Consider the following 12,566-nt stretch of genomic DNA (forward strand, 5'->3'; position numbering starts at 1 on the left):
CACCCATCAGTCTCTTCAATATAATACAGATTATTTTCCATAAAATGGATTTCCTTATGCTCAAAACTTATCTATTCTGGTTTGGTTTAGGGTTTTTGTTTTTTTGTTTTTTGTTTTTTTGTTTTTTGTTTTGGTGGAGGAGGGAAGAAGAGGTGAATATCCTACAAATTTATGAGATCATCTTGAATCCCTACAGCTCAATGCATAAATGTAGCCCGGCATGTACAGTCAGGACAGGAGAAAGGAAAAGGGAGGGAGAAGAGAAAAATACCAGACGTAGAGAAAAGAACTGCAAGACCCAGGGTTAGGAATAGACCAGAACCTTACTCTAAGTGATTGGACAAGTTGAAAAATAACACAAATCATTATCAGCTATTAAAAAAAAAAAAATGAGGGTTTGAGGTAAAGTCAAGTCCGATTTGTCAACAGGAAGCTGTGGGCTCTGCACCTCTATTTATACAAATGTTTGCTTTTTCCATCTTGGGTTCTGCCCAGAATTTGTCGTGACTGCTGCTTCTGGCTCTGCTTGACTGGTTTTAGAGAAAAAAAAAAAGAAAGAAAAAACACAACCGTGGCCACCTGTTCCTCTCCTTACCACAGAGACACTTAACAAGTCACTTTCCCTGATGTTTGGTTGGTGAAAATGCTCAAAGGTAGAAGGGCTTCCTTTTTTTTAAATCAGAGTATTGTGATTTTAATCAAGGCCTCCCTGAGCTGACAAAGCTACAAGGGACTGTCCGGGCCTCTCCTCCGCTGTGCTCCTGGTGTCTTTCCATTTTACCCTAAGTTTCCAGATCCCCCAGGACCCCTTCCCCACGCTTCCCAAATTCTTTCTGAATTTGCAATTTGACAACTCCCATCTTTTAGCTTTCCGGCTCCCCGACCCTGGTGTCAGCCTGCTGTCACCCTCTCATCCCCCTAACCCCTGGTCTGGTGCTCTTCCATCTTTCTTCCCGCATCTTTTCAGATTCCCTTCCTTCTTCACTGTGTCATGGCAGCTTCAGTACAAAAGGGAGAGGGATCTTAGAGGTTTCCTGTGCCTTCTGACCAGGGGAAAAGTGGTTGGTCAGACATCTAACTTCGGCCACAAGTACCCCGAAGAAGAGAAGGGAGGAGCTTGTGTCTAGCAACATATACTGCTGTGTATGTCATCAAAGTAAGACTCTGAAGTTGGGAGACCAGCTGGGGTTTGCACTCTCTGCTGTGAGCCAAAACAATACTGAGAAGTGGGCATAGAACTCTATTTAGTGAATAGGACACACTCCTGAATTTCCAGAATGTGTTCATTTAAGGGGAATGGAGAATTTTCTTGAATCATAAGCATGGAATATGGAAGAAGGCTCAGAGTAGAATCAACTCAATCTGAGAAGAGAAAATAAGGGTGAATCTTTATGAGTAGGTAGATGAGGCTACTATCTTCAGGATACCAGGAAGGCATTCAATATCTAATGATATTTTTACCAAATTCATTAATTCTAACATTGAAGATCCATTATTTTGGTTTAAAAAATGGCTTTTCATGCCGGGTGTGTTGGCTCACGCCTGTAATCCCAGCACTTTGGGAGGCCAAGGCGGGTGGACCACGGGGTCAAGAGATCGAGACCATCCCAGCCGACATGGTGAAACCCCGTCTCTTAAAAAAAAATAAAATGGCTTTTCATTAAAAGCCATTGCTTAGCAAGGTTGTCATTTGGGCTTACCAGGAAAAGGGACATATTAACACCTTAACGAGTAAAATCTCTCTTCCAAATCTTTTTTTTTTTGAGATAGAGTCTCATTCTTGTTGCCCAGGCTGGAGTGCAGTGGCACGATCTTGGCTCACTGCAACCTCCATCTCCCAGGTTCAAGTGATTCTCCTACCTTAGCCTCTTGAGTACCTGGGATTATAGGCACCCGCTACCACACCTGGCTCATTTTTTTTTGTATCTTTAGTAGAGACCGGGTTTTATCTTGTTGGCCAGGCTGGTTTTGAACTCCTGACCTCAGGTGATCCACCTGCCTCAGCCTCCCAAAGTGCTGGGATTACAGGCATGAGCCACTGCACCCAACCCCAAATCTTCTTCAAAAAAAAAAAGAGAGAGAGTAAAAGTTTTCTAGGTTCTTTCCTGGGAGGGAAGAGGAGAGGAAACAAGATTATCAGGGATCTGAGATGGGACAGGGTAAACAACAACAACTAAGGGAGGGGATGGAATTTCCGCCAGTGGGGAGGGTACGAAGGGGAGTAGCTGGGACCAAAACAACCACGTGAAACTTGATCTGGGACCTCTCTCCGTGGAAAGTCAGAGGGGGAAGTAAGGCTTTGTAAGGATGTGGAAAGAAAGGATGGAGGCCGGGCGCCGTGGCTCAGGCCTATAATCCCAGCACTTTGGGAGTCTGACGCGGGTGGATCACGAGGTCAAGAGATCGAGACCATCCTGGTCAACAAGGTGAAACCCCGTCTCTACTAAAAATACAAAAATTAGCTGGGCATGGTGGTGCGCGCCTGTAATCCCAGCTACTCAGGAGGCTGAGGCAGGAGAATTGCCTGAACCCAGGAGGCGGAGGTTGCGGTGAGCCAAGATCGCGCCATTGCACTCCAGCCTGGGTAACAAGAGCGAAACTCCGTCTCAAAAAAAAAAAAGAAAGAAAGGATGGAAAGAAGGTTAGAATTCGTTTTACATAATAAGAAGTTTACAAGTGTTGAGAAGGTAAGAACAATGAGAAATGGCAACACACAGAAATTTGATCACATAGAAGTGGGTAAAGCATGAAACTTCACCAAGCAAGACTGTCACACTTGCAGGGGACAGAAAAGAAAAACAGGGTCACATCTGGAGGACTATAAATACATTTGGAGGCCGGGCGTGGTGGCTCACGCCTGTAATCCAAGCACTTTGGGGGCCAAGGCGGGCGGATCACCTGAGGTCGGGAGCTTAAGACCAGCCTGACCAACATGGTGAAACCCCGTCTTTAAATAAATAAATACATACATACATTTGGAGTGCTGGGGAACCGGTAGTAAAGTTGTGGAGTGAAGGAAAGAATAGAGGATAGCAGAAGAGAGACGTTTGAGCAATATTGGTTTTCTTTTTTTCTTTTTTTTTGAGACAGTCTTGCTCTGTCACTCAGACTGGAGTGCAGTGGTGAGATCACCTCCGCCTCCCAGGCTCAAGTGATTCTCCTACCTCAGCCTCCTGAGTAGCTGGGATTACAGGCATCTGCCACCATGCCTGGCTAATTTTTGTATTTTTAGTAGACACAGGGCTTCACCATGTTGGCCAGGCTGATCTTGAACTCCTGACCTCAGGTGACCCTCCCACCTCGGCCTCCAAAACTGCTGGGATTACAGGTGTGAGCCACCGTGTCAGGCCAATACTCATTTTTTAAAGTGGAATAAAAGTGCATAAATTCATGCCTTTTTTTTTGTAAACATAAAAGAAAAGTGGAAAAGAACAAGAACAAAAGACATTTTATTCTGAGAAATAAATTGGGAAAAAATATTTTTAAATGTTTAATTTGGAACATACATAATACTGGAATTGAGGTGCTGTCTGATGGAAATGTTGCAATGTGGAGTAGGAGGGTCAAGTTCATGAAGAGATTCTTAAAATGATTCTTGAAAACCGTGCCTACAAGATTTCTCTAAAGTGGCTACAATGTGCATTTAGTGTGTGTCTAAATGAGTACGTTTAATTCCAGAGACTGTAAGGAGTAGAGACTATATGCTTTGGGGCTTTTTCTAGCATTTCATCAGTTGTACAGATCCCGTTAAACTAAATTGTTTCTTAACAGCAAGAATCTGATCATTTAACTAGTTTTCTCAGCAATATAAAAGGAACACAACCTCCACTGTCATATGTAACTTGTCTCCTAGTTCCTGTTTGATTTCCATTGGTTTTTATAGAATGTTATGGAATTTTTCAGGCAGATGATTCATAATACATAATTTGTCATTTGTTATAATGATATTTTGTTCTGTTACATTGTGGATTGCTATCCTTACCTAGGATAAACCAGATATGGTTGGTCTGAATTAGACTGTATCTAAGCTTCAAGAAATACAAATAATGCATTAAATCAAGAGAATCGTAGAATTAAGAGAAATCTCAGAACTACGAATATATATATATTTTTTATTTTTATTTTTTGAGATGGACTCTCACTCTTGTCACCCAGGCTGGAGTGCAATGGTGCAATTTTGGCTCACTGCAACTTCTGCCTCCCAGGTTCAAGTGATTCTCCTGCTTCAGCCTCCTGAGTAGCTGGGATTACAGGCTCCCGCCTCCACGCCCAGCTACTTCTTGTATTTTAATAGAGACGAGGTTTCACCATGTTGGCCAGGCTGGTCTCAAACTCCTGACCTCAAGTGAGCTGCCTGCTTCAGCCTCCGAAAGCTCTGGGGTTACAGGTGTGAGCCACTGCGCCCAGAAGAACTAATATAAATGTAGCCTTCTCATTTTAAAGATGACATTAAACCAGGACCTAATGAAAGAAAATGACTTATCCAAGGCTACATGGTGACTTCTAGAGCCAGTATAAGAATGTGGGTTGTCTGAATACTGTGTTTCTTTCACTCTTTCATATTAACCATTAGGCACACTTTCTGTCTGCCTATTAAAATTCAAGTCTGAATGCCCTTCTTAGCCCCAATTAGGATATTCTGGAAGCCATGTGCATAGTAAATCTACTGTGCCCTTGGTAAGTCATGAGGATGAACGAAGTCGCAACTCAGAGAAATGCCAAACAATGATATGGTTTCACATGAAGTTGTCTAGTTTACTTTGTGGAGGTGGGTTAACCCCAGTGCTACCATAAGCAAATCAGTAAATGAGACTTACTTTCCAGCCTTACTTCCCCAACTGGACAACTGCATGAAAAACTGAATTGGGAATTATGAGTCCAAGTTCTATATCTGGCATAGTCCTCATGCCTTGTAACCTCTGAGCTCAACAGAAGACATGTGGGGTCCTTATATGTTGCTAGTGGGATTGTATAATTCTTAGCTGTGTTGCAGAATCTTCCAGGACTATAAAAATTACCATGATCTGTCTCATAAGGAATACTTGCCAGCCAAATTTTCAGGCAAGGCAGCAAAATAGTTAAAATAAGAGTAAAGAAAGAGGAACATGTAAATATGGGGAGTTAATCTAGGAAACTCTTCTGAGGAAAATAAATGAAGTTATATGGTTAGCTGAAATAGACAAGGATAACTTCTTCAATCCTAAGATCTATATCAGACAGATTCAATAGTAAAGATAATTAGCCTAAAGTTTATTCTCCCTTGAAATTGTACATAGAATGTTTGCATATAAGCCATATACAGTCATCATCTATTCACTACGTCTATGGTATTGAGAAGCAGCACATTTATGCAATAATATAGACTTCATATTTTAAGTGCTAAAAAATGTGATAAATGCTATCAGTTTGGGTGAAAAATTAGAGAGTCGGTGTAAAAGTCGGGGTAAAAGGATTGGTTTTAAGAAATGCTGTCTATAGTTTAGCTGTCAGTGGTTAAAGAAGAAGGAGCTTCTCCTTCCTCTCACCCACATAGTTTTTCTTCTTTCCTCTTTTTTGATGATCACAGACCACTGAGTTTCTGCAAATCCACATTTTCACAGAGATTGACTAGGACGTAATTGGAGTTGGAGTGACGACGGAGTCTCCTCGGGGGCAGACCAACCATCTGACGGCAAAGCTCATCTAGAAGAGAAGGACATGATGGGAAGAGAATGCGGGAAGACAGCAGGGGCTCTTGTTTTAAGGAATAGAGAAAACTTTGCAGTGTGGTGTAGAGTAAAGGCTGGAGAGGAAAAGATCTGGGTTTCAACCAGCTCTGCTACTTACTCTAGCTATTTACTACTTCCTAGAAAGTTTCTCAAATTTTGTAAACCTCACTATCCCTTTCTGTAAAATGAGAATTAAAATACCTACCTCAACAGTATATTTCTGAATATTAAAATGAAATCATGTATGCAAAGAACCTAGCACAGGTGACCAGTAAATGTTACTTTCCTTTATATATCCAGCTGCCAATTCTTCTAATCATGGATCTATTAAATAGAAAAATGAGGTCCGATCATTCATTATACATTTACATGCTTACTATGGGCAAATAGCTAACTTTAGTAAATCCCCTGAGATGCTTGAAAGTGCCTAGAGTCCCAAATACTCATCCTCAATCTCAAGGTGCTTCCCTTGCAGGTGGCTTGCACAAAGCCAATGGGGGCATACAGCAAGTTTCCTTCTGCGAAGTTAACTACAGTTCTTACTCAGGAACTCAGTGCAAAGCGGGCTGCTGAGTCAGAAATGGCTTTGTCTGTGGTGTCTTCACCAACCACAGCCATCGTTCGGGGCTGGCCACGGGGAAGGTGAGAGGTATCTTTGTTCCCACCAAGTAAGGTCTATAACCACACATTTTGGGCCCTTGTAATTGGTTCTATAACATCTTTCTACCTTCTTCTACCTGAAATGTCACAGTAAGAAATGTACATTGTTCCTGGAATTGGCAAACTATTTATAACGTAGCTGATTTCTAAATGTCCCATCTATTTTTTATTTATAGGCCCTATCCAAACCTTGTTGTCTCCAAATTAGTGCGTGGGCGTGCGCGTGTGTATGTTTTATTTTTAATTATGAACATGGCTGCGGACTAGCAGAGTTTATTATCTGTAATGGCTGATTTGAAATTTTCCCTAGAATCCCAGTGAATGATCTTTAAAACAGCTGGAGTGTCAGAAAGCTCTCTAAATAAGAGACACTGTGGGGCTACAACATAGTAGGAAAGGAATCTAGGGGTACTTTTCTTAGGGTTGTGTTTCTTTTTACTTTTTTTTTTTGAGATGGAGTTTCGCTCTCGTTACCCAGGCTGGAGTGCCATGGCGCGATCTCAGCTCACCGCAACCTCCTCCTCCTGGGTTCAGGCAATTCTCCTGCCTCAGCCTCCTGAGTAGCTGGGACTACGCGCCACCATGCCCAGCTAATTTCTGTATTTTTAGTAGAGACGGGGTTTCACCTTGTTGACCAGGATGGTCTCGATCTCTTGACCTCATGATCCACCCGCCTCGGCCTCCCAAAGTAAGGGTTGTGTTTCTATATCAAGCATACTGCTTTACATAGATTGTTTATTTGGGATAACTTCCAGCAGGAGCTGATGGAATCTAAGGGGATAGCCTAAACCCCTCCTCCAGTACAGGACTTTGGATATATTAATGTCATGTCCCTATTTACCCCCTCATAACTGCTTCCCCCCAGTAAACATCCAGACGTCATCTTACCTTTCATAGCTTCGTGTTCCTTACAGACAAGACGGGTGCAGATCTCCTTGTTGACATGGTACGTGCGTCGAAACCTGCAGCCGTTCCAATGTCATCGGCAAGGAAGGGGACGGAAGAAAGCCTTCAGAGAAGCACTAACCTGGGTCTGAGCTGCCTCTTCAGCTCTCGGGTCCCCCACTTTCCCCTATCTGCTCTTCCCCAAATGCATTTCCTTAAGTATTTCAGACATTTTCCCCCCACACACTGGGGGAAAATAGGGGAGGGAATGGTATGAATTACTCTTCTATTTTTTTAATTTTCATTTCAGTAGTTTTTGGTGTACAGGTGGTTTTCGTTTACATAGATGAGTTCTTTAGTGGTGATTTCTGAGGTTTTGGTTCACCCGTACCTGGCAGTGTACACTGTACCCAATATGTAGCCTTTTATCTCTCATCTTCTCCTACCCTTTCCCCTGAGCCCCCAAAGTCCATGATATCATTCTTATGCTTTTGCCTTCTCATAGCTTATCTCCCACTTATAAGGGAGAAGAGACAATATTTGGTTTTCCATTGTTTAGTTACTTCATTTAGAATAATGGCTTCCAGCTCCATCCAAGTTGTTGCAAAGGCCATTGTTTTCATTACTGTTCTTAGTGACGCTTTGCCCACCCCACCTAGAGTGAGGCTTAATATTCCTCCCCACTATTTTCTACCTTAGAGTTGGATTGCTCCTGCCTCCTTCTACCGGGTAAGTAATGGAGCATGCCAGTGTTTCCCTCGTGACTCTCCCTCCAGCCCTCGCCTTCACTTACCACCTGCCTATTCTTTGTATGCCTCAGCCCAGACTCCAGGTTCTAGTGGGCACATTCAGGAATAACTAGGAGGGTTGTGCTAACAACTTTCGCCCCATTAAAGTTTGCAGCTTCATAGTGGGTGCTCATTAAATAGTTACCAACACAAAAACACTACCATGGAAGATGCTTTTTGGGCATTCTGGGATCCCCTACCTGATGAAGCATGACTGATGAATGCATAGTCGAACTGGCCGGCGCACAGAGTAGAGCCTTGTGCAAGCGAATGTCTCAACCCAGCAGTCTGAAGAAACCCAACACAAAAAATAAGGAGATCCAAATAGACGCAGCATAAACAAAGGATTAAAGGAGTTGGGAAAGAGAGATAGAGTGGAAAAAAATACAGAGTAATCTCTGCAGACAATCATTATAAATTGGGCTACATCCTTTCTGCTCACCAAAAACAGAACAAGAAGAAATTGACTAAATGAAGTTTTGGTGCTTCCCTACTTGGAAGCAGAAGTGGATAAAATAATCTCTGGGAGTACTTCTAGGGATAAAGTCATTCTAGGATTATCCAATATAAAATAGGCTGGGCACAGTGGTTCATGCCTGTAATTCCAGCACTTTAGGAGGCCGAGGCGGGTGGATCACTTGAGGTCAGGTGTTTGAGACCAGCCTGGCCAACATGGTGAAATGCTGTCTCTACTAAAAATACAAAAATTAGCCAGGAGTGGTGGTGCACGCCTGTAATCCCAGCTACTCGGGAGGCTGAGGCACAAGAATTGCTTGAACCTGGGAGGCGGAGGTTGCAGTGAGCTGAGATTATGCCACTGCACTCCAGCCTGGGTGACAGAGCAAGACTACATCTCAAAAAAAAATTTATATATATATATATATAAATTTATATATATATATATTTATACATATATGTACTCTGTGCATCAGCACAATAATATATATCACGTACATTTATATATATTATATGCAATTATATCTATATATTATATATATATATTTATACATAAAATGTAAATGCTGATAATCCCATTCTGAAAAAATAAAATTTCTTAGGCAGGTTGCTATTTCTCTGTTCCAGTAGTTTTCAACCCTAGCAATATATCAGGATTATCAGTACATTAGGAAAGCAATTTTAACCAGGACATATATGGTAATACGGAGTCCTTGCCGTTAAAATGATTTCACTTCCCAAGCCACTAACCACCAAATAAAGTCCAAGGGTATTTTAGGGAGAGGGCTATCTGGGGACCATGCAACATTCATTCAATTATTTCCTCATGATTTTTATGAAAGACACTCATTTTTAAAAAAAGGAGTAAGAAAGTGAAGAATACTAATACTCTGAGAAATAATTGGAAGTAAACTAGAAGATGCACCAAGTACCCCCCAAAGAAAGAGGAGATAAGGAATCCACAGGAAGAAAAAAGGTGTGAGATGACATGCAAGCAGCAATCATACCTGCAGTGGCATTTTTATCACTGGGGGAGGCTGAAAGGCAGAAATTTTATTCCATTATTACCAATTCTAGAAGTTACTACCGATGTAATTGCCACGCTGCCTCACTCGGGTCCTGCTTGGAGTCCCATAAATAGGGAGCAAATTAATGTATAACTCTTAGCAACTTCTAAAATAAAACCTTATTGGGCTGATTTGCTAGACAAAATTGAAGAGATTAGGAGGTAGGATGGGATTTTTTTCTTTTCTCCTTTCCTTTTTTTTTTTTTTTAAAGACGGGGTTTCACCATGTTGGTCAGGCTGGTCTTGAACTCCCGACCTCAGGGGATCCACCTGCTTCGGCCTCCCAGAGTGCTGGGATTACAGGCATGAGCCACCGCGCCCAGCCCAAACCTATATTTTCAATGCCATCTCTCTCCTAAGCTCCAGACCTATAAATCCACTGCCATTTTATGGAAGAGTTCTTGAATTTTCAAAGATCCTTCATATTCAACGTATCTCAAACTGACTTAATTATCTTTCTCTTCACCAATTCTATTCTTCAGTGAATGAGACCAATGTCCACCCAGCAGCTACATCTAGTCATCTCAGCAATCCGCTCTCCCCTATAGCTCACGTTTGGTTCTCCCTGTCTCTACCTTGATTCAGGCCAGCTTCTATTTATTTATTTATAGACGGAGTCTTGCTCTGTCGCCCAGGCTGGAGTACAATGGCATGATCTCGGCTCACTGCAACCTCTGTCTCCCAAGTTCAGGCAATTCTCCTGCCTCAGCCTTCTGAGTAGCTGGGATTACAGGTGCGTGCCGCCACACCTTGCTAATTAATTCATGTGCCAGAATCTTTTATTGGCAACACTGCAGCAGTAGCCTTGCTGGTTTTCCCGCTTCCAGGCGATCATGGTCAAATAAAGTTCTCCACACTGCCCTGGGAGTACAGTAGTGGGTGTGGAGGTGGGGCATGATCTTTCCAATGCACAAATCTAATTATAATCTTATTTTGCATAAATGTCTCTGTGGTTGGTTTTCATGTCCATCCTACTTTTTAATTTATATTGTCTTCCTTACCTAAAAGTTGTTCCCTCTTCTATCCACTTGGTTCACTTCTACTTGTCTTTCAGGAAGCAGCTTAGTCAAATGTACCCTCCAGAAAAAGCCTTTTCTCACCCCCAGCACTGAACCTAGCCAAAAACTCTTTCTGTGTCTTCCATAGCTTCTCTTGCTTAACCTAATTATAGAATTTTGTGAAACTGAATAAAGTTGTCTATCTTGTATATTACACAAAAGATGTCTAGTAGAAGAAAATCAGTTTTGTTCACGTTTATATCCTTGGCACCTAGTAGCAGGCTTTCGATAACGATTTGTTAAAAAATAATCTAGCTACCTATAATCTCAGCACTTTGGGAGGCCAAGGCAGCAGATAACTTGAGGTCAGGAGTTTGAGACCAGCTTGGCCAACATGGCAAAACCCTGTCTCTACTAAAACACAGAAAAATAGCTGAGTATGGTGGTGCATGCCTATAATCCCAGCCACATGTGAGGCTGAGGTTGCAACGAGCTGGGATCGTGCCATTGCACTCCAGCCTGGACAAGAGACTACTCTGTCTCAAAACAAACAAACAAACAAAAATGTAGCTTCTCTCTCCTTTTCTTTTTTTTTTTTTTTTTGAGTCGGAGTTTCGCTCTTGTTACCCAGGCTGGAGTGCAATGGCGCAATCTCGGCTCACCGCAACCTCCGCCTCCTGGGTTCAGGCAATTCTCTTGCCTCAGCCTCCTGAGTAGCTGGGATTACAGGCATGTGCCACCATGTCCAGCTCATTTGTTGTATTTTTAGTAGAGACGGGGTTTCACCATGTCGACCAGGATGGTCTCGATCTCTTGACCTCGTGATCCACCCGCCTCGGCCTCCCAAAGTGCTGGGATTACAGGCGTGAGCCACCGCACCCGACAATTTTGTATTTTTTTTAATAGAGACGGGGGTTTCTCCATGTTGGTCAGGCTGGTCTTGAACTCCCGAACTCAGGTGATCCGCCTGCCTCGGTCTCCCAAAGTACAGGGATGACAGGCATAAGCCACTGCACCCAGCCACTTTTATATCTCTAAACATGCTGTTCCCTCTGGCTGGAATGTCCATCCCCTCCTTGACCTCCTGGCTTTCTTCTTTCAAAATTCAGCTGAGGTTGGGCCCACTGGCTCATGCCTGTAATCCCAACACTTTGGGAGGCTGAGGCAGGTGGATCACCTGAGGTCAGGAGTTCAAGACCAGCCTGACCAACATGGCAAAACCCCATCTCTATTGAAAATTTAAAAACTGGCCAGACATGGTGGTGGGTGCCTGTAATCCCAGCTACTCAGGAGGCTGAGGCAGGAGAATTACTTGAACTCAGCAGGCAGAGGTTGCGGTGAGCCGAGATCGGGCCATTGCACTCCAGCCTGGGCAACAAGAGCAAGACTCCGTCTCAAAAAAAAACAAAAAAAAAAAATTTGGTGAAAGCAGGGGTTACTTCTACCCCTTATCTTCCAGAACATGTGTTTCTGCTTTTATCTTGCCTTTACCCGTCAAGTCTTGAACCTTTGAGAGAAAGATTAGCACAGTTCCTGCTTGTTGAGTGTTCAACAATGTCATCAGTTTGAATTGAACTACTGGAAAAATGTGCCACATCAAGTGTCATCCTGTCTATTTAGGATCCTTCAGCAGCTGCACATCATCCAGAACGGGCTCTGGAGAAAGCCTAGAAGGGCCCTGATGGCCTGGGGTCCCAGGTCTGAACTCACCCACGTCATCTGTGGAAGGTGCAATATCAGCCAGAACTGAAAAGACACAAAACAGCAGGTGTGAGAGCTTCAGGCTGCAAACGTCAGGCAGCGTAAGAAGGGAGAATGCAGACACCATGGCAAGGGCAAGACTATGGCTGGGTTTGTGTTTTGTGTATAAGGGGATATAATTAATTGAAATAGGCTGGGCGCGGTGGCTCAAGCCTGTAATCCCAGCACTTTGGGAGGCCGAGGTGGGTGGATCACGAGGTCAAGAGATCGAGACCATCCTGGTCAACATGGTGAAACCCCGTC

General features: G+C 43.1%; 1 protein-coding gene across 4 annotated transcripts in view; it reads right to left on the reverse strand.

The window, feature by feature from the left end:
* Positions 1 to 4,729: 4,729 nt before the first annotated feature.
* MFAP5 (microfibril associated protein 5) overlaps positions 4,730 to 12,566 on the reverse strand; it is a 19,962-nt gene continuing 12,125 nt past the window's right edge. For 2 of the 4 annotated variants that reach the window (XM_017512321.2, XM_017512319.2), the window contains 5 exons: positions 12,273 to 12,308; positions 9,505 to 9,534; positions 8,242 to 8,329; positions 7,257 to 7,330; positions 4,730 to 5,682 (listed from right to left, as the gene is read on the reverse strand). In XM_017512321.2, coding sequence (XP_017367810.1) covers positions 5,561 to 5,682; positions 7,257 to 7,330; positions 8,242 to 8,329; positions 9,505 to 9,534; positions 12,273 to 12,308 — 350 coding nt within the window. In that variant the 3' untranslated portion in view covers positions 4,730 to 5,560. The remainder of the gene's footprint in view (positions 5,683 to 7,256; positions 7,331 to 8,241; positions 8,330 to 9,504; positions 9,535 to 12,272; positions 12,309 to 12,566) is intronic. The other 2 variants (XM_017512320.2, XM_017512322.2) reach the window with 2 other exon arrangements.

This window comes from Cebus imitator, unplaced genomic scaffold (assembly GCF_001604975.1).
Source record: "Cebus imitator isolate Cc_AM_T3 unplaced genomic scaffold, Cebus_imitator-1.0 Scaffold469, whole genome shotgun sequence".
Lineage (NCBI taxonomy): Eukaryota > Metazoa > Chordata > Mammalia > Primates > Cebidae > Cebus > Cebus imitator.